Below are 25,544 nucleotides of genomic sequence, written 5' to 3' on the forward strand. Positions count from 1 at the left end.
AATTTCCCCTTCACTCTTTTCTTCTGCAGACTAAATAAGCCCAGTTCCCTCAGCCTCTCCTCATAAGTCATGTGCCCCTGGCCCCTAATCATTTTCATTGCCCTCCGCTGGACTCTCTCTGATTTGTCCACATCCTTTCTGTAGTGGGGGGCCCAAAACTGGATGCCATACTCCAGATGTGGCGTCACCAGTGCCGAATAGAGGGGAATAATCACTTCTCTAGATCTGCTGGCAGTGCTCCTACTAATGCAGCCCAGTATGCCATTAGCCTTCTTGGCAACAAGGGCACACTGTTGACTCATATACAGCTTTTCATCCACTGCAGAACTGTCGCTTAGCCAGATGGTCCCCAGTCTGTAGCGGTGCATGGGATTCTTTCATCCTAAGTGCAGGATTCTGCACTTATCCTTGTTGAACCTCATCAGATTTCTTTTGGCTCAATCCTCCAATTTATCTATGTCACTCTGGACCCTATCCCTACCCTCCAGCATATTTACCTCTCCCCCCATTTTAGTGTCATCCGCAAACTTGTTGAGGGTGCAATCCATCCCATCATCCAGATTATTAATGAAGATGTTGAAAAAAACGGGCCCCAGGGCTGACTTCTGGTGCACTCCGCTTGATACTGGCTGCCAACTGGGTTAGCCCTAACAGACATTCATAGCTGACAGATTACTACAATTCTCCCACCTTTTAAAACCATAGGCAATAACTCATTTGTGTATATATGTTTGCCTGCTTTAACCTTGTAATAATTCTCATTTATTTTTCCTAGTTAATAAATCTTTAGTTAGTTTACTACAGGATTGGCTACAACTAGGGTGACCAGATGTCCCATTTTTAAAGGGACAATCTCGTATTTAAGCCTTTCTGCAGGTGTCACAACTTTTCCTTAAAAACGGGCAAATTGCCCAGGATTTTTTGTCTCCCCTCCACCCCCCATTAATACTGGTGGGTCCAGCTCGCCAGCAGTGTGTGTTTTTTTCCCCCCAGTGGCCAACAATGGGGGTAGGTGTGCAAGGCTGGTGGCGAGACAAAGCTGCAGTGCACGGGGCATGGCCACTCCCCCTGCTGGTCCGTCAGCGCAGCCCCCACTGCGTGCCAGCTCTCGGCCAGCAGGGCCTCGCCCCGTCCCGTTTCCGGACAGCACTGGCTGCGCGCTGTGGGCTGCAGTGTTTGGTGAGTGCAGGCAGGGACCAGGCAGCGGCAGGTTATGTGTCGCCTCTGCTTCCCACCCATCAGCCCTTTACATGCTCCCCCTCTCGCTGTCCTCTCCCTGCTTTGCCTCTTCATCCCTCTCCCAAGCCCCGCTGCTCCTCCATATCCTCCCTGGCAGGGTGCATCCCACTCCCAGAGCTGTGCAGAGAACCAGCCCCTGGCAGGAGCACTCAGCTCACCAACCCACCTCCTCCTGCCCTGTGGCTGGAAGCAGCTCCCATCCCATCCCTCCTGCACAGTGCCAAAAGGCTGCTGCTGGCCACATTCTGGTGTGAACCTTGGCAGAAATTGGGAGACGGGAGGGGGCATGTGACCTTGCATGCCCCCGCCCACATGTTGCCTCGGGAAGATGTGGTGCCAGGTACGAGGAGAGGAGGCTCCGTCCCAAGGGCCCGGCCAGGCATAGAGGGTGGAGAGCACCAGTTAGGGAGGGTCAGGTTGGTCAGTCACCCCCTCCCCCCCGTATGGGAAAGGTGTATGGGAGTGTGTGTCATCTCTCTCAGTGTGTTTGGGGGGAAGGTAGGGATGTGTGTGTGTCACCCCTTCCTGTGTGAACCCATAAGCCTTAAAAAGATAAGAAGGTAAATAAAAAGAATCCAACTACACAGTATTTCTTTTTAACAGGAGGCTCAGTCAACTTGATGTTAATTTGAATATTTGTACTGCATAGTTCAGTTTGATTGCTGTAAAACTTGCATAAATACGAGTAATTTTACCAGGTGTCCCATATTCAGCATTGGGAAATATGGTCACCCTAGTTACAACCATTGGTGACAGATAGATCTAAGGTACAAATTGACCTGGGTTAAGTGACTGCTCTCTTGGGTCTGGAAGCAACCTGAATATTTTGTGGTCTTTGGTGTATAGCAGCCAGCTATCACAGGGTCAAGCTTGCCTGTCTGGCAAGATAGATTGGAATGCCCAAGAGGACTGTCTGTGACTCCATGGTAAGACTGGTTTCAGAGTAACAGCCGTGTTAGTCTGTATTCGCAAAAAGAAAAGGAGTACTTGTGGCACCTTAGAGACTAACCAATTTATTTGATCATAAGCTTTCGTGAGCTACAGCTCACTTCATCGGATGCATACTGTGGAAAGTGTAGAAGATCTTTTTATATACACACAAAGCATGAAAAAATACCTCCTCCCACCCCACTCTCGTGCTGGTAATAGCTTATCTAAAGTGATCACTCTCCTTACAATGTGTATGATAATCAAGTTGGGCCATTTCCAGCACAAATCCAGGTTTTCTCCCCCTCCCCCCCCCACAAACCCAAGATAAGCTATTAGCAGCAGGAGAATGGGGTGGGAGGAGGTATTTTTTCATGCTTTGTGTGTATATAAAAATATCTTCTACACTTTCCACAGTATGCATCCGATGCAGTGAGCTGTAGCTCACGAAAGCTTATGCTCAAATAAATTGGTTAGTCTCTAAGGTGCCACAAGTACTCCTTTTCTTTTCATGGTAAGACTGTTATAGCGATCCAGGAGTTCACATTTGTTCTTGAGCTGGTGAAATCTAATTATAGAACATGCACCCAGTTTGGGGCCTCTGCCTTGCTTCTTGACATTAGCCTTCATGGTCATCAACCAATCCAGACAGCATGATGGTCTTAATTATGGAGAGACTACCACTTGTCCATAATAAAACAAAACACACCTCAGATTGGAACGGTGATGTTTTAGCCCCAAAAGCAGAGCTCCCAGTAAAGTCAATTGCCAAAAAGTCTTAATTGAGATGGGAGCAAGACTAGGCACATGATGCTTATTAAAATTGAAGGAGACAGTACTGGGACTCAAAATACCCACAGCAAAATCATTAATAACTTTTTATAACTAGCAGCAGTTTATGTCAAATATAACTGGTGAACAAAATTAGAAGGAGATTTAATTCCGTGGCAAGTGTGAAAGATCAGTAACCAGATGTTTTTAACCTAAAGGGAGACAACAGCAAGGTAGCTTTTAGTGAACTGTAACTCGAAAATACTTTGAAAAATTTGCTTCAAACTTTGTAGTAAGTTTGACTTCACAATAAATCTGTTAATTTTCAGGTCAAATTTATGTTCCAAGCCCGATATATCAACCCGTTTATAAAATAGGGCTTATAATAATAGCTGCAGCCTTACCTGTGTGGAGAGATGGTTGTTGCCTCTTCACAATTATTATTGCCATTAACCTGCCAGTGAGGGTTGTATTGCAAAATTGCTATTAGAAAAAGTCCTTGTTTTCTTTTATTGTAATGGAAAACATCTTTGGCTGCATTCATAGGTCGACAATGTGGCACTTGAAAGCATGAATCTTACTATAGATACAGCAGCCCAGGAAGTAAAATTGCAATTGATAGCAAACCAGTATTACAGTATGTGAACATCACTGGATATGTCTTTGAGCTCTGCAAATGGAGGCCTGGGATGAAAACAAGTGCTGTTCCTCTAGGGTATCTGGAAAGGCAGCCTGCAGAAAGTTATGTCTATATATTGACCTGTCTGTTGTGAAAATAGGGAAGAAAGCCAATCACGCACAATTCTGCAGACATTCTGGCAGCTAAAGAAGGCTTTAACAATTTGCAACACATAGCATGGGTGCTGAAATTCTCTGAGCTCTACAATGGAGAGTTTCCTGACTGAAATAAGGTATCAGTTGAAAGAAGCTGAGAGAAAAACTTAAAAACAACGAAGAGTCCTTGTGGCACCTTAGAAATTAACAAATTTATTTGGGCATAAGCTTTCATGGGTTATAACCCACTTCATCAGATGCCATGGAGTGGAAAATACAGTAAGCGGATATAAATATACAGCACATGAAAAGATGGGAGTTGCCTTACCAAGTGGGGGGTCAGTGCTAACGAGGCCAGTTCAGTTAGAGTGGATGTGGCCCATTCCGAACAGTTGACAAGAAGGGGTGAATATCAACAGAGGGAAAATTACTTTTTGTAGTACTAATGAGGCCAATTCAGTCACTATATGCTGCATCAGGACAAAAAGGAAAATATAACTAAAACGTGGAAAATAATGTCACAACTGAGAAATAGAATCAAATAAGTAACATGCTCTAGCTTCAACTTTGAGGTTTGCTGGTCTTTATGGGTGGCAGGGAGAGAGAAGAATCAGGTTTTAGTTTATAGTTTACTGCCAATATATAATAATCTCCTGTCACTTTGAATAGACTTGATATGGAAAAATCACTTTGTTGCCAATATATTGATGCAGAACTAATTATTTTGGATTTCAGTTGGCAGAAAAGCCAAAGTAATCCCATCACATTATCCACTGAGGTTCATTTGACTTGCTCTCAGACTCTTGGACGTAGCCCTGAGAATTTCACCCTCAGTGTTAGAGAAACGAATCAGTAGTATGAATGGGCAGATTCAATGGGCCATATCCTCATCTGGTGTGAATCAGCATAGTTCCATTAACTTAGACTAAACTATGCTGATTTACACCAGCATGTCTTGTCAAGCTTAGACATTATCGTTTTCCTTCATAGGCCAACACAGCATGACATTAATACAAGAAATAGGCAGATTTTACATTCTGAATAAGAAATGGTTTGGGGATGAAAGGGCAGTAGAGGGATGTATTGAGCTGTGAGTGATCAAATTTTGAAAATGTTAACATTGTTTTTATATTAGCCCAGGAGTGCAGTTAGTGGGCTTGATGCTCAGTGGAGTGGTGTAAATAAGCATAGCTCCATTGAAGTCAATGAAGCTATGCTGATTTACATCAGCTCAGGATGTGGTCCAGTATATTTAGATGGGCACCTAGTTTTACTAAGATAGGAGGCAAAGAACAACAGAGCCATGGAGGTTAGTTACAAAATGTAAAAATCAGACAAGGAAAATATGGATACTATGAATTGTGATTATATTTTAATAATTCTGTAAATTTGGATGGTAACTAGTGTGGGGGCAATAGCAAATCATATAAGATAAAAATGAAACTGCAATACAAGTGTGAAGACAATTCTGAGTCCATACTCTTAGGGTCAGATTCTGATATTGCCCATGTAGTGTAAATCTCCAGTTCCCAGAGTATTTTCAAAATATAGCACAGCCATTGTTTTTAAGTTCATGTTATTTTTACAATTTTTAAATACTTAAATTGGATACCTTTGGGGCAGTCTGCACAGTCAGGGTTCAGTGCCTAGCACAACAGGAGCCTAGTTGGTGTCTCTGGGTGCTACTGTAATATAAATAATAATAGTAATGAATTGTGTTTAATTCTGAAGTGAAAAGAAAATATCCAGAGAGATCCTCTGATGGTAATATGGGAAGGACCAGACTGATCTCTGTTATGGGTGGAGGGATAGCTCAGTGGTTTGAGCATTGGCTTGCTAAACCCAGGATTGTGAGTTCAATCCTTGAGGGGGCCATTTAGGGATCTGGGGCAAAAATTGGGGATTGGGCCTGCTTTGAGCAGGGGGTTGGACTAGATGACCTCCTGAGGTCCCTTCCAACCCTGATATTCTATGATTCTAATTCCAGAGTTATATTGATGTACTCATTCACTTTGATATGCAGCTCAAGTTCTGCAGAGCTACTCCAGATTCTCACAGCTGTGAGAGATGTGACTCTGTCTTGTCATTTCTTTTCAGCATAAATTTAGATTGTGGAATTTCAATTTTGGAAAAATAGAAGTAAACCCTCTACTGCCTCACCCAGGAAGAGGAAATATGTTTTTCTTCCATGAGGAAAAAGAATATCAGACCTGTGGCTTTCGCCCAAACCTCCCTCCCTCACAATATTACTCAGGAGAGATCTTGCAACAATTAAATCACCTCCCAGGATCATTCTGTCACAAGAGTGCACAATGGTTTTGCATTCTCCAACTGTGGAAATTCATAGTTAGAAAATACACAGCCTAGACAGAGCTCTGGCAGGGACAGTTAATCGGTAACCGGGGTCCCACAGTACAGTCCCATTTTAGTGACATGGAAGTAATGTGTGTACAACAGCACCACTGTGATCCTGTTCAGCCAGCAGAGTTAAATTGTTATAATTGGGTTGTGAACCAGGAGCAGCCGCTAGGTGTGGTGTTATAGACAAAGGGGACAGGAAATTGCCATACGGCGTCATACACTGCTTCTCAACATTAATTTTGAATGTAGCTGTCAGGTTGGTATTAGAACTCTTCCATGTGTTATTTTATTGAGCTCAGCATGTGGGAGAGAATTTTTTTTATACTGAAACAAACCTGGAACATGACTGGCATAAGGTTAGCTTTAGACATCACTGCAGTTCCTGAGATAGTTACATTAAAAAAAGAAAAAAGCGCAATATTGAATAATAGGTAAGGACAGAAGATTTTCCTGAACAAATAAAGATTTAGGTTCCTCAACTCTCGCTCGTGCAGCACCCTCATCTGAGTTAGAAAAAAGTGTAGGGATTCAAAAATGGAGATTCTCTTTTTGTTTTTAACCTCCAGACAAGACACCTCTTTTTAATGCCTCGCTTGTATTCCTTCACAACCCTACTATTTCATACTTGTAATAATCTGTAATATAAGGAAGGAAGGAAGAAAATAATCCTAGATTCCATGACAGACATAACTGTGATGGCCACTAAAAAGTAAGATTACAATTCTTTATTGTCCTGAGGTGGTATTTGCCATGGAGGGCTGATTTTTGACAAGGACTGTGTAGATGAAAGCTTGTTGAAATGGCTATTAACTATATTGACATATAAGTCCATGGATATCAATAGACACATATAGGTGAGTTTTGTATCTCTTTGCAGGTATTGCAGATGAATCCTGGGCTTTGTTTCTAGAGAAGTGTGTGTGTGTGGGTGTATACTCTATTCCAGTGGTTCTCAGCCCAAGGTATGCAGAGGTCTTCCGGAGGGTACTCAACTCATCTAGATTAGTGTTTCTCAACCTGGAGGTTGTGACCTGCACGGAGGTCATGGGACAGATTTAGAGGGGTTGCAAGTGCAGGGCTGGAGTTAGGGGGTGGCAAGCAGGGCAGCTGCCCAGGGCCCCATGCCACAGGGGGCCCTGTTAAGCTAAATTACATGCTTTAGCAGTAAAGTGGGGCTCTGACTTCAGACAAGGCTCACAAGTGAAAAAAAGGTTCAAATATCACACTGAAATGTAAGTACAATATTTAATTCAAATAATTTCATAAGTATTTGGTAAAAATGAGAAAGTGAGCAATTTTTCAGTAATAGTGTGCTGTGACACTTTTGTATTTTCATATCTAATTTTGTAAGCAAGTAGTTTTTAAGTGAGGTGAAACTTGGGGTACACAAGACAAATCAGACTCCTGAAAGGGGTACAGTAGTCTGGAAAGGTTGAGAACCACTGCTCTATTCCATAATCTTAGTTTACAACTAAGAGCTTGATCTTACCGCCTTTGTTCATGCAAGTAGTCTTTACTTACATGAGTAGTCCCTTAGACTTTAATGGGGCTATTTGTGTTGGCTAACAAGTTGCAGGATGGGTCCTTAATTCTTTTGGAAGCACTTGTTAAAATGTACAAACATTTTCTTAAATGATCTGTTTTATCAGCGTTAATGCCTTTCATATACATTTATATCTGGCTGATCCATTGTGCTGGATATCTACAATCACCTAGACCTGATTTTCTTCTTAGTTTTCCCTTCTAGGTGACTTTGTAAAAACAGTTCTAAGCAATTGTGGAAAAAACTTGAACACATTAGGTACATTAATCCTAAAATAATTTAATAATACCATGTAACAATTACTATAAACCCACGGTTTCAGAGTAACAGCCGTGTTAGTCTGTATTTGCAGAAAGAAAAGGAGTACTTGTGGCACCTTAGAGACTAACCATTTATTTGACCATAAGCTTTCGTGAGCTACAGTTCACTTCATCGGATGCATACTGTGGAAACTGCAGAAGACATTATATACACAGAGACCATGAAACAATACCTCCTCCCACCCCACTCTCCTGCTGGTAATAGCTTATCTAAAGTGATCACTCTCCTTACAATGTGTATGATAATCAAGTTGGGCCATTTCCAGCACAAATCCAGGTTTTCTCACCCTCCGCCCCCCCCCAAACTCACTCTCCACGGTGACTCATTCTTTATGTATTCAGCTAAGAAAACATTCTCTGAGCAATCTGAGGTTTAAACGTCTGCAAATGGTTTGAATCCTGCCCCTTACAGTTCAGCTTTTGAAAAGGTGGGATTTGCATTTGAAAAGGCTGCAACAGATCTCAAAAAAGTGTTGGACGTTCCCCTTCCCCCCCCCCCAAAAAAAGCGTTCAAAGTCATTTAGAGTAGCTATAAACATCAGAGATGTTTTTAAATAAAGTATTTTCACAGCAAAATTGTGTATAATTTTATTCTGAGGATGGGAGAGGGAGGAGGAAATGGCCAATGTATCCATTATGTGCCATATAGTTTTATTTATTTGCTAAAACCCTTATACTACCCCAACGATTCCAAGGATTTGTTCAACTTTCTATTAACAAAAAATAAATTTCCAGCTCCAAAGAGGAACTTCACTGACAGGGAAACATTTCCAAACATTGTAACTATGTACTTCTCCACCCCCAATCCAATTTGTACTTCAACAAGTCCCATATTCACAAGGTACTTATGCAGAAGCCCAATGCCTAGTCTACACTGGAAAATATTTCCTGTTACCTGTACTGGCCAACGTGTCCTATAAGAAGACACATCTTAGACTAGCAAAAAAGGTGCTTTCATCAGTGTAGCTTATACTGGTTTGGTGAGTGAAATAAGCCATACTGACAAAAGCACTTTTATGCTGGCTGACATAAGTGCTACAGTAAGGCTTTTGATGATATAGATATGTTGCAAAATTGTCACATACCTAAATGACATTGCTATACCAGCAAATGTTTCTAGCCCTAGCCTAACATGAATAGTCACACAGAAAATGTCTTGGTGAATCCAGGTTATGATGCATTTCAGTTGAGGATCTCAAAGCACTTTACAAACGTTTGTTAAGCCTTACAATATATGTGTTAGATTGGTAACTGTTTTTCACAGACATCCTGCTGCCAAGTCCAACCCGAAGCACTAGAAAGCACTCCCTCCTTTATGTGGGCAGGTTATACGTGCGAGAGAACATTTATAACAAGACTATTCCTTACAATGATCACAGTACTTGATTAAATGGGTACGTGTAAATTTATTGAGGTTTATGGTTCTGTGTAACTGTGCAAGTCATAAAAGTAGAATATCTCTGCAGTTATGTGATATTTAGTTATTAAATAATTACAGTAATTGCATGGGGTATTTCTACAAACTAAAGTGTTAACCATAACATCTAAAATTTACAAATTGGATAACAATTATTCTTGGAGTTGTATCATTATTCCAAGCATAATTACCATGTGATCAGCAGTGCATCTAATTAATGCATAATCACATGGAAGTTACTTTCATAACTAAGTTCATCCTTGTTATAAAGCTTTGTCATAACATTTGAGTATAAAGATACCAGAAAATGCCCCCAGATGAGGTCATGAAACCTCACAATAATTGCTTCCACTGTAACAATCCCCTTACCATTCTAAACGGTTGGTTTTACAGGAGGAGGTTACACGGAAAGGGCAATGCACTGTATAAGTTGTGAGGTGCAGAGAAATGAGTAAATCACCTGTGAGAAGTAACTTTCCATTATTTACTACCATTCAGTTTGAAAGCTCTTTCACAATAGTTGATCTAGAAATAACTCAACTCAACAACTAACCCAAAATAACTCTTTATTATTCAGTAAAGCTGGCTTCTAGCACCTTCGAGACTAGCCGCTAAAATTCTAAAATTCTATTAAGTATAATCTCCTCTTAACCCTCATCACAACACCCACTGTCTTCCTAGAGGAGAACACTCCAACAGGATCAGTATTTCTGTAAGAGTACTTAGAAAGGCCTGATGAATAAAAGTGTCGGCAGGAAAGGGGAACCTGCAGTTCGGCTTCTGGAGTATGCAGAACGAAAAACATTTCAGCAAACAGAGCTTCTGTTTATAGTTGTTTGCATAAAGACAGGTTTTTGTCAAACTTTGCAAGTTGGATTTGTTTTTTATGAGTGTGTCCTTATTTAACAGGTTTTACCTGGCAAGATGATTACATGCAACATGTTATTGCCCTGGAACTCTCAAACATTCATAAAGTCCACCACTGGCGCCCTGATTCATTTTTATCTGATGGATCTGACACACTAAGGTAAGTCTTCCGTAATGTTATGTGTCATAGTGGTGGGTTTACAGGTGTGTAGAAACAGAATGTCCTGAAGACCAAATTCTTATGCAAATCACTAAATACCGTCCACAGGATGAGGAGAAACTAGTGGTGCAACAGGATTTTAAAAAATTGGTCAGGAACAGGGGTGAGAATGAGTGAACACCACAGACGCCCTGAATACTAATATGATAGGAAAATGTTGGTGGCAAACCTATTTCCCTTATTCTCTCCATTCATTGCATTGGTATCAGAGAGAAATTGGAATAGCCAGACCAGACCAGTGGCCCATCTTATCCAATATCTGGTCTCTGATAGTGGCCAGTACCAGTTGTTTCAGGGGGAGGAATAGGAAATTTTATATCAGACAGTTATAAAATAACCTGCCCATAGGAGAGCTTTCTTCTGGAGTGAGCTCATGAAAACAAATTGTTGCTTGTGCGTGAAACTGTATAGAAGTTTCAGTTGAGTTAGTCTCGAATAACATGAAAAATAGCAGTTTTTAAAATCATAGTGACAGTGCACTTCAGTGGTCCAATAACATGGAAATTTAACTTAATATATTAGCGTATAAGCATATTCTGAATAAGATATTGAACTATAATACATTTAATGTCTAATAAGAACTAAAGGAGGCCTGTACATGTTAAATAAAATTGCTCTCCCTACTTATATTAACTAGCTATTGTTTCTCAGTGGCTTGCCATGCATTGTAATGTCAGTAATTATTTTGAATTATTAAGGAGGAATTTTGATTTTCTTTTGAGATAAGTATTGATGTGCTGATCCTACAAACTCTTACATGAGTAAATCAGTATAAGCCAGATTTTCAAAAGAGCCAGGTTTTAGGTGCTCAGCATTCACTATTGGAAATTCATTTTCAAAATGGCCCAGTTCTTACCTAAGCACCTAAAGAAGGGCCAGATTTTTAAAAGCTGCTAAGTACTCAGCAGCCACTGATGTGACATTTATGACCGGATTTTCAGATTTATTATTATTTATTGTTTATATGATCATAGCACCTAGGAGCCCCAGTCACGGACAAGGACCCCATTGTACTAGGTGCTGTACAAACACAGAACAAAATGACAGTCCATGAAGCTCTCAGCGCCTGGCATGCTGAGCCCTTGAAAATATGGCCCAATGTGTCAGCAGTTTAAAGTGTCTGTTGATTTTCAGGTTGTCTATTTTCAGTACATACTGCACATTAGTTAATATATTTTTATGTATCTTTTTATCTGTGATGATCTCATTTCTCCTGCCTCTCTCTCATTTATTTTACTTTTTAACTCTACGGGTATTACTGTAGACTCCTTGAAGCAGGAGTTCTGAACACTGTTGTCATAACCAATTAAATAATTATATATGCCCCTTAATGTATATATCTAATTATTAGGGCTGTCAGTTAATTGTAGTCAAGTGATCAATGCAAAACAAATTAACTAGATTAAAAAATAAGTTGCGATTAATCACAATTTTAATCACATTGTTAAACAATAATTAGAATATTAATTTAAATATATTGTAACTATTTTGGATGTTTTTCTACATTTTTAAATATATTGATTTCAATTATAACAGAATATAAAGTGTGCAGTGCTCACTTTATATTATTATTTTATTATAAATATTTGCACTGTAAAAAAGAAACAAAAGAAATAGTATTTTTCAATCCACTTCATACGAGTCCACTAGTGCAATTTCATTATTGTGAAAGTGCAACTTGCAAATGTAGAATTTCTTTTACATAACTGCACTCAAAAACAAAACAATGTAAAACTTTAGAGCCTACAAGTACACTCAGTCCTACTTCTTGTTCAGCCAATTGCTAAGACAAACAAGTTTGTTTACATTTATGGGAGATAAGGCAGCCTGCTTCTTATTTACAATGTCACCTGAAAGTGAGAACAGGCGTTCACATGGCACTGTTGTATCCAGTGTTGCAAGGTATTTACATGCCAGATATGCTAAACATAAGTATGCCGCTTCATGCTTTGATCACCATTCCAGAGGACATGCCTCCATGCTGATGACGCTTGTTAAAAATGCATTAATTAAATTTCTGACTGAACTCCTTGGTGGAGAATTGTATGTCTCCAGTTCTGTGGTTTTAACCACATTCTGCTATATATTTTGTGTTATGGCAGTCTCTGATGACAACCCAGCATATGTTGTTCGATTTAAGAACACTTTCACCGCAGATTTGACAAAATGCAAAGAAGGTGGCAATATGGGATTTCTGAAGATAGCTACAGCACTGGACCCAAGGTTTAAGAATCTGAAGTTTCTTCCAAAATCTGAGAGCGATGAGGTGTGGAACATGCTGTCAGAAGTCTGAAAAGAGCAATACTCCGATGTAGAAACTACAGAACCTGAACCACCAAAAAAGAAAATCAACCATCAGTTGGTGGTATCTGACTCAGATGATGAAAATTAACATGCGTCAGTCCACGTTACTTTGGATCATTATCAAGCAGAATCCGTCATCAGCATGGACGCATGTCCTCCGGAAATTGTCAAAAAGTACAATTAGTGCTATATTTAACACAATTTGAGACAATTCCCATCTTCTTAAGAAAAAGAAAAGGAGTACTTGTGGCACCTTAGAGACTAACCAATTTATTTGAGCATGAGCTTTCGTGAGCTACAGCTCACTTCATCGGATGCATACCGTGGAAACTGCAGCAGACTTTATATACACACAGAGAATATGAAACAATACCTCCTCCCACCCCACTGTCCTGCTGGTAATAGCTTATCTAAAGTGATCATCAGGTTGGGCCATTTCCAGCACAAATCCAGGTTTTCTCACCCTCCACCCTCCCACCCCCCACAAATTCACTCTCCTGCTGGTGATAGCCCATCCAAAGTGACAACTCTTTACACAATGTGCATGATAATCAAGTTGGGCCATTTCCTGCACAAATCCAGGTTCTCTCACCCCCCTCCCAAAAACCACACACACAAACTCACGAGAGAACCTGGATTTGTGCAGGAAATGGCCCAACTTGATTATCATGCACATTGTGTAAAGAGTTGTCACTTTGGATGGGCTATCACCAGCAGGAGAGTGAATTTGTGTGGGGGGGTGGAGGGTGAGAAAACCTGGATTTGTGCTGGAAATGGCCCAACCTGATGATCACTTTAGATAAGCTATTACCAGCAGGACAGTGGGGTGGGAGGAGGTATTGTTTCATATTCTCTGTGTGTATATAAAGTCTGCTGCAGTTTCCACGGTATGCATCCGATGAAGTGAGCTGTAGCTCACGAAAGCTCATGCTCAAATAAATTGGTTAGTCTCTAAGGTGCCACAAGTACTCCTTTTCTTTTTGCGAATACAGACTAACACGGCTGTTACTCTGAAACCTGTCATTAAGAAAAAGAGAAATTTGTTTTCATTGTCAGAGTGGGTGTTAATACAACTGCCACAGGCCAGAGTTTGTAAGGGCTAATCTAAATTCTGTTTTTGGATATGTGTGGGCAGTTCCCAGTGACTTCAGTGGGACTTCAGAGGGCAGAATTTGGTCTTGCATTTCTGTTTTCATTCCCTTTCTTCTTAAAGTAAATTAAGAAAGGAGACGAGTGATGTTCGAGATTAACTAAGGGATGAGAGGAACATTTGGAATTGATAGATCATTGGGATGGCTTCTGTGATGAGAGCCTCTTCAGATTAGTTGGTTCTCACTGAAGCAGAAGTTGTACTGACTTACTAGGTTCCAAACTGGCAGAAATTTTAGACTGGCTTTCAGTTAGATAGAAAAGGAGGAGTGGTGTGTGTGCACTTGTATGCACAGGTGTAGTTTAACTCAGATAATCTAACCTGGATATCCAACCCGCATAACAAGGCAGAATGTAGAGTTCTGGAACAAAAGAAGGGTATTTTGATGTACCAGAATGTTTACACGGGGATACGAGTAGCATAGGAAACTAGCAAGAACTACATAGTAGTGCCCCCATAGTCCTCTCTGCAGAAATTGCCTGAGTCCCCCAGAACCAGCGTATCTCATTTGACACCAGTGGTGAAAGTACACAGCCCTTTTGTTGAGTAAAAGCAGCACAAAGCTGCTCTAAACTCTGTAGGTTTGGCCAGTGGAGGATTCCCTGATGCGAGAACTGAAGAAGTCAGCCATAAAGTTGCCTTCTACTGTCTCCCTTGCAAGTTCGGGTGTAATTGGTGTTCTGGGATTGGGAAGCATATTGGGGCTGCAACTCACAGCACTGCAGAAATTCCAGGCAATGCTGGGACTTACTGGCAGTTTGGGACAGGTTGCCATATCCTATGCAGGCCTCCAGAGCTCTGTAAATTATTCCGTGGTTTGCAGAGCAACTCAGGATTAGGAGGATTCAGAGTGTATCAAAGCAACCATAACCTTTCTTGCCCCCAGACTGAGAGTTCTGCCTGCACCTATTAGAATCTCACATCCCTGACCTGTTTGGTCAAAGACTCTGTACTTGTGCGTTGGCTCTGGGCCTTCTCCCCTACTTTCTTGGAAATGTGGCTGCAGTGAAATGATGCTGCCAAGTTCAGCCATCTGCTGAGGGTTTGTATAGCTGGGACAGCTGCCTCCTGTGTGGCTCCTCCAGGCATTGTATCACACTACAGGCAGCCTGCCTCAGTTTCCCCTCTTGGACTGTTCCAGTAAAACTGCCTTTCATGCTTTTTATTTGTCAAAAATACTCCTCCTTGATGACTAAGTTTACTACTATAAACTAAACTGCAAATAAAACTCAAAATACCAAAATAAAGTCCATTCCTAACTCCACAAAAGCCCTAAAGCTTCCTCCTCCCAGACCTTCCTGCTTGGGGCAACTCTCCGGATCTCAAGGTTTTCTCTGCAGAAGCCTTTTCTCATTCTGCATAATCTTCCTGAGCTTCCCCCTTCGTTGCAGCCTTCTTTTGCCCCTTAGAGGGAATTACCTGATTTAATGCATTCAGCACAGGTATGCCTTATTCTGTAATCAAGCTTGGTTAGTCTAGGGTTACCATAAATTTTCCTAGATATTTCCTTTTTTTTTTGATTCCCTGTCTGAGCAGATATTTCAAACAAGAGGAAATGTCTGGGATTTTTTGTGGAGCAGACATTACAGCTCAAAAAGAGCTGGCTGCACGTCCTGATTGGTCCCTCCGCTGCTGCCGCAGCTGCAAATCCCACCTACCCAGGCCCTGGCTCCCAGTCCTGGGGAGAGGGAGAGGCAGGGAGGAACTGGCAGATGGCAGGTGCTACATCCCGGGTCTGTGCCAGCCACCCTACCACCATGATGGAGTGACACTGCCCCCCACCTCAAGAGTAAGCCTGCAATACCCTCACCAGTATCCCCTAAATACTCCCTCCCAGTATACACACAGTACACACACAGCGCTCCAGAACCCCCCAGCTGTACCCACCTCTATCAGCTCCCCCCACCCCCCAGCAGTATCCTCTTTTTGGGAATCTTGAAGATGGTAACCCTAGTAGTCCCAGCCCTTAAGGGGCAAACCACCCTGTTATAGCATGTCATAAGAGTTATGTGGCCTGAGTCTGAAGTCACACCAGTATAGCTCCATCAACTACGGTGGAATTACTTCAGACTTTCACCACTCTGAGATCAGAATTAAGGCAGGACACTTGATTTTTAGATATAAACATGACAGGCTGAAGCTTTGTGTGAGAGATCACTGGTCACAGACCTAGGCCCATATGTCCACAGGAAGTGCCCAGATTGTGACCGCCACCGAACAGCTCTCTAAGAACTCTGGCCCACTAAAGGCTCCGCCCATGAAGCTGCTGACTGGAGTGAACATCCAGCCCCACTGATTGGCCCAGACATACTACTTACGCCAGAAGGAGGCACAGGATGTTGTCTGAGCAATGGCATGAACTTCTGATCTATTGCTGTACTGGACCCTAACTCTGGTTTGACCCTGGCACTGTTCCTGACTCGACTTTGATCCTTGATATTGGCGTCTGACTCTAACTTGACCCCTTTCAGAGTAACAGCCGTGTTAGTCTGTATTCGCAAAAAGAAAAGGAGTACTTGTGGCACCTTAGAGACTAACCAATTTATTTGAGCATAAGCTTTCGTGAGCGCTTATGCTCAAATAAATTGGTTAGTCTCTAAGGTGCGACAAGTACTCCTTTTCTTTTTGACTTGACCCCGGTGCTGTTCCCTGGTTCCTTACTCCAGTGCTGACCCATAGTATAACTCCTGACACTGATTGTGGCTCAACCTTTGGCGTAACTCCTGACCTCAACTCTGGCCCCGACTTTGGTGTGACCTTGACTCCAACTCTGGCTTTGGTTCCTGACGTCTGACCCTGGCTCTGACCACTAGGCCTGACCACCCATTCCCTGGTCTTTACGCTCTGTTAATGAATAAATAAAACTCTGCATGGTGGTACTCTTCCAAGCTCCGCCTTCAAAATATACTCCACCTGTGTGAGTCCATAAAATGAGGGCTGATCTACACTGAAAACTACATTGGCCTAGCTGTGTCTTTCAGGTGAGTGAAAAAGCCTGAGAGACATAGCTATGCCAATCTAACCCCAGTATAGACAGTGCTAGGTTGATAGAAGAATTCTTTCATTGACCTAGCTACCATCTCTCAGGGATGTTGATTACTACAGGTACAGGAGAACCCCTCCTGTTGCTATTGTGTGTGTCTACACTGAAGCGTGGCTGCAGCTGTGCCACAGTAGCAATTTACATGTAGACATGCCCATATGTAAGCGGGGGAACAGTGCTGCTATTGCAGGGAACTTTCCTGGCTTACACACTACCCTGGTGAAATGGGCTAGTGAAAGGATCTGAGTCCTCACTCCCACTTCCTTTACCCAGAGGCCTGCCTGACCTCAAGGGCTCCCCTTCCATTCTCCTGTGTGGCAGAGTCCTTGTAACTCCAACAAGGCTGGGCCCAGGATTCCTGGGGCCTCGACCCCCAACCTTGTTGTGATCACTTAGGGCAGAGGCTAGGGTGTCCCCCCTCTGGGGTGCTCTCTCTGCACTGGACACTTCCCTGAACCAGTGATCATTACACACAATTCAGAGCAAACACAATTTATTAAACGGCAATCAATTTTTTTTAAAAAAGGAAGAAATGAGAAAGGTTAAAGGAAAACACATAACCCCACTCTGTGGCATGGGGACATCATGGGCAGCATCTCTGGAATGTCAGGGCGGTTCACAGTCTGTTCCTCACAGTCCCAGGCCTCCTCCTCAGGCCTTGGCAGTACTGCAGGGATGCTGCGGGTCGGACACTTGCTCTGGCGTTGGCCACACGCCCTCAGACTTCTAAGTGGCAGGATCCTTCTTCCCAGCATTGCCCCCACCCCATCAGGGTTACGATCCCCCTCCAAGTCTGGCCTGCAAGGCCTCTTGGCTGGGGTGTCTCCCTGCGCAGGGCCCACTGCCGAGGGTCCCCTTCGCTCTCCCCGGCTGCTCACCGCACCCGGCTCTGGACTGCTCCAGCTCCACTCTGCCTCAGCTCCGGCTCCACCACTCTGTCTCAGCACTGCTGCTGCTGCTACTCTGCCTCCGGCTCCCTGGATTGCTTCTCTGGCCCCTCTGGCTCTGGTTGCTGCAGCTCTGCTCCCTGCACAGGGCTGCTCTCTGGGCTGCTTCTGTAACTCTGCTCCCAGCACTGATCTGCTTCCTGGGCTGCTTTTCTGGCTCCTGTGGCTGGCATGTCTCTGCTCCCCACCTCAGCTTGGGCCCCTGCTCTCTCCTTAGCTCGACCCCACTCTGTCTGACCCAGCTTACATGGAGGAGGATGGAGGATGGGACGCCCCTGGCCTCCTGACTCCCTGATTAGCCTGCCCACCCTGTCAATCAGGCTGACCTGGAGCATTGGCCTCTCCCCATTGTTCCTGGGGACTGTCAGTCTCAGGGTTCTGATTTCCCATCAACCCTTTCTTTTGGTACTGGGAGCTAGCCAACCAAAACACCCCCACTGAGTTTTAGTAAGGGGACAAGAATCCCCTTACACATAGATACTGCTCACAGTAGATTGCAGCAGTGGTGCGGGAACTAGGAGTGCTGGGGGTGCTGCCAAACTCCCTGGCTTGAAGTAGTAGTAACAAACACCAAATACATGGTTTCCATCATCAGCTCCCCCACTAGAAAAATTGTTCCAGCACCCCTGGACTGCAGATGTTCAAAATAAAATCATGCATGCAGTCTGAATGCAACTGGGCGCCTTTGACTTGACTCCTTGATTGGGAAGAAAATGGTGGAATGTACCAAACGCCACTTATAAACATCAAAATTAGATGTCGCCCACAGAAATGCATATCTGGGAATCTCTGTCTCTTTTCTTACATGAGGAATGAAATAGTTAACAATGCTGACATTTAAATTATCATCATTAGGCACTCAAGTTAACATCTCAATGAGATGGATGAGTGGATTTGGTCACACCTCAGAGCTGTTATTCCAGATTTTCGGCAGACTCACAGACACCCCTAGAGCAGTTATACTTGGTCAGATTTGAGGGTTTTGTGTTGTTTTTTTTGGCAGATGTATGAGTTGGAGACTTAAGGGGAAAAAAAAATAGGAAGAACATGAGAACAGATTCAGAGATGTACAGATATACCGTATCATTGCATACTGGCTCAATCTGAGCTCAGAGTCAAGCTAAATATATTTTGTAAAAATAGGTAACCTGTATATCACATAAGAATCTAGGTCACAGATGCAGATCAGAAGAAACACTCATTCCATCCCATAACCTCATTTAAGCCCTACTGATTGCATGTCCTTTGCCAATGGCATCTGGGGATTTTGCAAGTTAGGTGTGGGACCCACTATTGGTCTAAAATGAAATGGATTCTGATTGTAGGTTTAATAACTTCTTTGAAGTTCTGTTGTAAGCACAGCTGTGTATCCTTTAGGGTGAACTGTAATGTTGCCTCTTGTATTTACAAATATTTTTCCCCCTTTGGACAAAACTTTGTCCTGATTGTAGCTGATTTGCTATTAGATCATTAATTATAATCATTATTTTTATTACCTTACCCGTGGATTTATGTTTTCTTTTTGCTGAAATATAGAAATTTCCCACATGTTCTAGTGTCACGTTTAAAATTCTTTAGGTATTTTTTGTTAAGAACCATCACACAGAGCTAACTCCTGTAGCTTCAAATATAAAATGTAGTGATTTTTTTTCTGAGTTCAGTGTATATCATTTATGCCGGTAACATTCTTTTCCTTGGTTTTGATGTGCAGGACTTCAAAGCGGAGTGCTGCTGATAACGAAAGGAATTATGAGCTGGAAAAGGATGTGGACTTGGCCAAGTCTCTTCAGCAATATCTGGCATACCTAGGTATACTCTCGCAGCCTGCAGCTCCAAATTTATATCCAAGGATGAAGAATGACAAAGCTTCTGTCAAGGTTGTATCTTTAGATGCTTTCTACATTTAATATTAATTCCTTCCTTCTCCTCTGCCCTCTCCCTTTACACCCTGCTACCAGCGTTTGTTGTTTGAGTTAAGACACATAAGAAACTGAATAAAAGCAGTCCCCCCCAAAAAGGTGAACTGGTTAAGAACCTACCTCTTATGTTCTTTATTGTTACAGGGTCTGCTTCCTGCATATGCCTCAACTAAAATGCATTGTAAAATCTAATGTAATAAACTCTCAGTAGATAGATAAAAGCTGATGTATTTGTCCACAGTCAAGAGACATGCTCAAATTTTTAAAAATTGTGTCTTTAACAAGTTCATGGAATGCAATATGGTATTTTGAAGAAACTGGCAGATATTCTTGACCTCTTGGGTAATGTTTTGGCACCCTGTAATGTCTTAATGTTTGGCTGTTTGCATGAATGCAACCTGGAGGCAGCAGGTGCACCTAAAAAGATTCTTATGAGTTAGAGAGTCAGGCATGGAAGACAGATTTTACAGATGATATGCTTGGTATCTAAACTAAACTGCCACAGCTGACAAACCTCTTTCCCCCGCTTGCTGCCTTAAGAGCTAATGACTCATATACATAGAACTAGCAAGACTATCTACAGTAGCATTTTCTGGTGATTCCCAACAGTGGTACAGGTTGTACCTGACATTTTATTTAACTGTCACATGTCTGAAATATTCTGGAGAGACAAGGTGGGCGAGGTTATAAATTTATGCTCCTGCCACCCCAAACTGGAACCCATATGGGATATCATTAAACAGTTACAACCCATATACAATGGGGACCACATTCTGAAAGAAATCTTTTCTGAATCCCCTTTTCTGGGCTTCAGCCAACCCCTCAAGCTCATCAGAAGCAAGCTCCCCAAAGACTAGGACACACCAGCTCAGAGTGGCACCAGAACAACAAATGCAAAATTCCTAGTCATATCTCCACTGCTGTGATGCTCAACACCCTCCCCAATACACCTTCAGGATTCATGCGTCCTCTACATACTTATCACAGCAAGTAGTATGCCCCATTAACAACTATATGAGTGAAACTAGACAATGACTATGCTCTTGAATGAACTTGCACAGTGAACTCACACAAATGATAAAAGACAAAAACATCATACCACCTGTGGACGAACACTTTTCACAAAATGAATCACTCTATATCTGACCTCTCTGTTCTCATCTTCAAAGGAAACCTGCACAACACCTTCAAAGGACAAGCCTGGGAGCTTAAATTCATAACTTTGCAAGATTCTAAAAATCATGGGCTGAATAGAGACACTGGATTTATGGTGTCTTACAACAATCTATAACCCACTTAGCCCCCCTCCCCTGCCTTCCCATCCCATTGCTTTCCCCACGATGACTAGAGGGGTGTTAACACCTTGAATGGTCCCTGGAAATATCTTACGTTAAAAAATCCACCTTGTAGCTGTGACACAGACTACATTTCCCAGAAATGAAGAAGAGCTCAGTGTAAGCTCAGCGGGTTGTCTCTCTCACTAACAGAAGTTGGTCCAATAACGCATCACTCACCTTGTCTCTTTAATGTCCTAATAATATGGCTACCACAAAATACAAGTATTATGGTCCGAAATCAGAAATACCTCAAATGTCATGGACTGGAGTAAACAGCAGTAAGTTAGAATTTATGTGATATGACAACAGGTACTTATTTAGGATAAGAGAAACTTTTAGGCAGCAGCAAATTAGGTATGGGAACTAATGAATGGGCCCACTCCCGTTGGTGCCTGAGCTCAGCTTTTTGAGTGTCCGGTTTTGATTCTGAGGACACTGAGTGAGGTTGTCATTCTTTGAAGCCTCAATCTTTCAGGGAAGTGTAAATTTGCCCAAATGATATTTCAGTAGGTGCTGTCATGCAAATTCATAAATAATCCATATGTCTGAGATCTTCTGTGGGGAAGCCTGCCGTGATAACACCACCCACCAACATTATTGAGTGTTGCCATGGAGATAGGTACTTAGAAACCTGAGGGAGTGAGATAAAGAGCAGAAAATCTGGAAATGAAGCACATATAGAAACAAACTGTGGGATTCTTTCCACTGAGGAGCATTTTAAAACAACTGATCGTGACTCAGACTGCGTTATCTGTAATACAAAATAGAAGTAAAAAACAGACAGCAAATAATGTCTCAAAAGCTAATGATCCCTTTTACAGTCTCTTGGAGACCTTTCTCACCTCTAAAATTCAAAGGCAGTTGCTGATCTTTCAAAAAGTAATAAGTGAAACGTTCCATATTTATACAATGTATTCCTGTGTAAAAGGAGTAGTATTTAAATAAAATACAAGCTAGCGTGTTTAAGAATCTGCTAGACAGCTGACAAGCAATGTTAACTTCATGGTTTGAAAAGGAAAATAACTTTAAGAACTGCATTTAAGAGTCAAACCACTTACCAAATTGAAAACAGATACAGATTTTGCTCAATTTTGATTGCATACCACAATGGAAACTGCACATCTTCATAATTTTCTCCAAATATTGATGAATTCTGAGCAGACATTAAATAATTGTATTCCTCTTTTCATCTTCTGTACTTTCTTTATTAAAAATGCAGGAAGACTAGAAGTTCTATATTCTACTTTCCCTTAGAATTGCCACCTTTATTGCTAAATATAGGCTTCTCTCTGGCTTCTTCTTTCTGCCCCTTCCATCAAAACATGTCCTTTCCAGGTGCCAGTTGGATCCCAAAAAGCTATTTATTGTCTTCTGCCATCCCATCCTGCCTGTAGTGTTGGCAGAGAGCACTACACTGTGCCTGGCTACTTTGGCACTATCTCCCTCTCCTGGCTATGGGGAGGTGTGGGTGAAGTTTGTAGGAACAGCATGTAGAATTATAAAACAAATGCTAACAGTAGGCCAAATAAGATAATCTAAAATTGCTTTCATGAATGTGAAAAGCTAGTCTAAGAGACAGTTCCTGAATATATTCTGATTTGCCCTGATAGCGTTCTGAAATTTAAAAAGATGAGTGCCTAAAATAGACTCCTAAATTCTTATTTAGAGGATTTACAGTATGAAGCTAAACTTTAGGAACCCAATTTTGAAAATCTTGATCTGTAGTTTTCCTTCCATCTCTCAAATATATTTGTATTAAACAGAATAAAGTGGTTGATTTGCATATTCATGAGGTTGCAGCTCAGCAATTGTGTACGACATCATTCTAAAATGCACATATAAGTAAAAAGAAAAGGAGTACTTGTGGCACCTTAGAGACTAACCAATTTACTTGAGCATGAGCTCTTGCATCCGATGAAGTGAGCTGTAGCTCACGAAAGCTCATGCTCAAATAAATTGGTTAGTCTCTAAGGTGCCACAAGTACTCCTTTTCTTTTTGCGAATACAGACTAACACGGCTGTTACTCTGAAACCTGACATATAAGTAAATATCAGTGAGCTTGAGGTTTACCTCACACACCACAGCAGCAGTAATAACCATCTTGAGGCTTAAGTCGTGGGACACAACAAACTTTATCTGTAGTTTACTGTCAGTTACAGAAGCCCCAATGATTCTGATGCTTGGAGCAGTTTGAGTTCCTCGTGTCATGCCTTTTTTTTTTATTAGCATTGTTTTAGACATTATCCATTGCAAGCTCAATAGGTGTATTTTAACATTTGATAATCACCTCACCAGCGAGTAAACCGAAAGTCATTCACAAGGCTTGAGGAGTTTCTTTCCCAGGGCTTAGAGCTCTAAAGAACATTTCACTGTAATTCTGTTGGAAAAATTTATTCAGGAAATGAGCACTTGGTGGCATTTGTCCCTTAGACATTAGCTGGCATTTTTTTCACCGAGGCCTAATGAGGGCTTTACCTTCTCACAAACTTCTGCAGTGTAAATATTTGTGAATCCTTTCAATCAAATACTAGACTTAATTCACTCACTCACTCTCTGAAAAGGCATGGCTTTTAGGTAGCTGAAAATACAGAATCACAGAGGCTTCAAATTACAGATTTTTCCTCTAAATTGGAGCAAGTTTCTTCCTTTCAGAGAAAACTGGACTTATTTACATCCTGCCTCTGCTGAAACCTAGGCAGGTAATTCATTTTGTTGGATTAGAATGCCCAAGACATATTTGATACTGAAGAAATTTTGGTATTAAAGGAGGACAAGTTTTGCTGTTCACAGTAGCCATGCTGGTATATTGTGGATGGTATTATAATAATCCTATAGCTGGGTCTCCTGGAAAGCCTCGGAATGAAATCTTCAACAAATGTGACTGAGAAGAAGGAGCAAAGGCTACTGTGGCAAGGAGAGAAGCAGAAAAGTGGCAGACTATGGAGGCAAAGGACCTCTAAGGAAAGAAAGGAAGAGAGGGGCATCTGCGGGTTCATGCCACTCTGTTGAGTGGGGGAAAGTGGAGACAGTTGTGTCTCAATTTGCCATGCGGGGGTGGTTTTTTTATGCCTTTGTGCAGTCATGGGAGCACTTTTTATAAGCTTCTGATACTAGAGAGATGGGGGCTATATATATATATATATATATATATATATATATATATAAAACTGGTGGGCAGATGTTTGCCTTAAAGAGGTAGATGTACTGGAAAAAGATGCTCTGTTTTCCATCTGGGGATGAGATAAAAGGCTGTCACCTGCTGTTGAGCACTTGTGTTGTATGTGCTTGCTGGGTCTGTGAGGCTCTCCTGTTGTTTCTCCTTGGGATGGTAGGGGATACGAGTGGGAAAAGTTGTTTCTTTAGTCCCATTCGGGTATATGAGAGTTAGAGGGACCCTTCATTGCTCCTTTAGTTCCTTGTTGGGGGCAGGAAATCCCTACTTTTCCTTTAGCCCTCTGGAGAATGGAATGAGAGGGAGGTTCCATTTCTCTTGCCCTGAAAGGAGCTGCTCTGGTCAGAGTATGGTGATGGAATAATTGTGGGCTACTCCTGCAGTAGCACTGCCTGTTGGTGCTGCTCTCCACTGGAATGTTTTTTGATACTAGAAATCTTAGGCCCTAATTTTGGTCTGTAAATAAAACTAACATCTATTCGAAGTTTAAAGGAGAATGTTTAGCATATCAGGATCCTTGTTTATGCCTGGCAAACCGATAAGAAAATTATAGAACTGAGCAGAAGCTACAGGGGAAGGGGAATGGATTGGATCACCTGTCATTAGATGCTGGCAAGGGGAGTGGGTGTGACTGTGAGCTATTGATGGGAGCTCATTTTGCTAGGGCCCTACCGTCAATCAAACATTAACCCCGCCCCTTGACCCCATAAGACCTGCCCACCAGTCACCGGAAGTCCCACCCCATGGGGTATTACTTCTGGGGTCAAGGTGGACACATGACCGGAAGCAAGGTGTGTCATGGACCTCTCTAAGAACTCCTCCCACTGTCCTCTACCAATCGGGATGGGTTTTGCCCTGATAGGAATGCCCCGAGAGAAGATTTGACCAATCAGGGGGAGTTCCAGGATGGGGTGACCTGTCTGGAAGTGGTCCGTGTGACCCCTCTAAGAACTTCTCCCACCACCTTCTACCAGTCACGATGGGTTTCAGCTGCAGAGGACCGCCCCGAGAAGAGATGCCCAGCCCACCTTCCAGAAGCTTCCTAAATGGAAAACCAATTACTGGATGCTTCTATGAAACATCTAGTACTAATATCCCGGTCTTAGAAAATTTGAGTGCTCAAATAAACAGTCTAAAATATACTTTGAACTTATTCTTTTGAACAGCATTAATACTGATAGGGTAATAAAAGAGATCATGGGACATGCAGTCACTACTCATTTTAAATCCAG

The 25,544-nt window shown here is 42.1% G+C and overlaps 1 protein-coding gene across 3 annotated transcripts in view; it reads left to right on the forward strand.

The window, feature by feature from the left end:
* The window catches only part of PTPRN2 (protein tyrosine phosphatase receptor type N2), a 1,054,095-nt gene that overhangs the window by 396,406 nt on the left and 632,145 nt on the right, over positions 1-25,544 (forward strand). For all 3 annotated transcript variants that reach the window (XM_073334545.1, XM_073334547.1, XM_073334546.1), the window contains 2 exons: positions 10,262-10,379; positions 19,595-19,760. In XM_073334545.1, the coding sequence (XP_073190646.1) occupies positions 10,262-10,379; positions 19,595-19,760 (284 nt within the window). The remainder of the gene's footprint in view (positions 1-10,261; positions 10,380-19,594; positions 19,761-25,544) is intronic.

The sequence above is a fragment of the Lepidochelys kempii genome, chromosome 2, assembly GCF_965140265.1.
Source record: "Lepidochelys kempii isolate rLepKem1 chromosome 2, rLepKem1.hap2, whole genome shotgun sequence".
In the NCBI taxonomy this organism is placed as follows: domain Eukaryota; kingdom Metazoa; phylum Chordata; order Testudines; family Cheloniidae; genus Lepidochelys; species Lepidochelys kempii.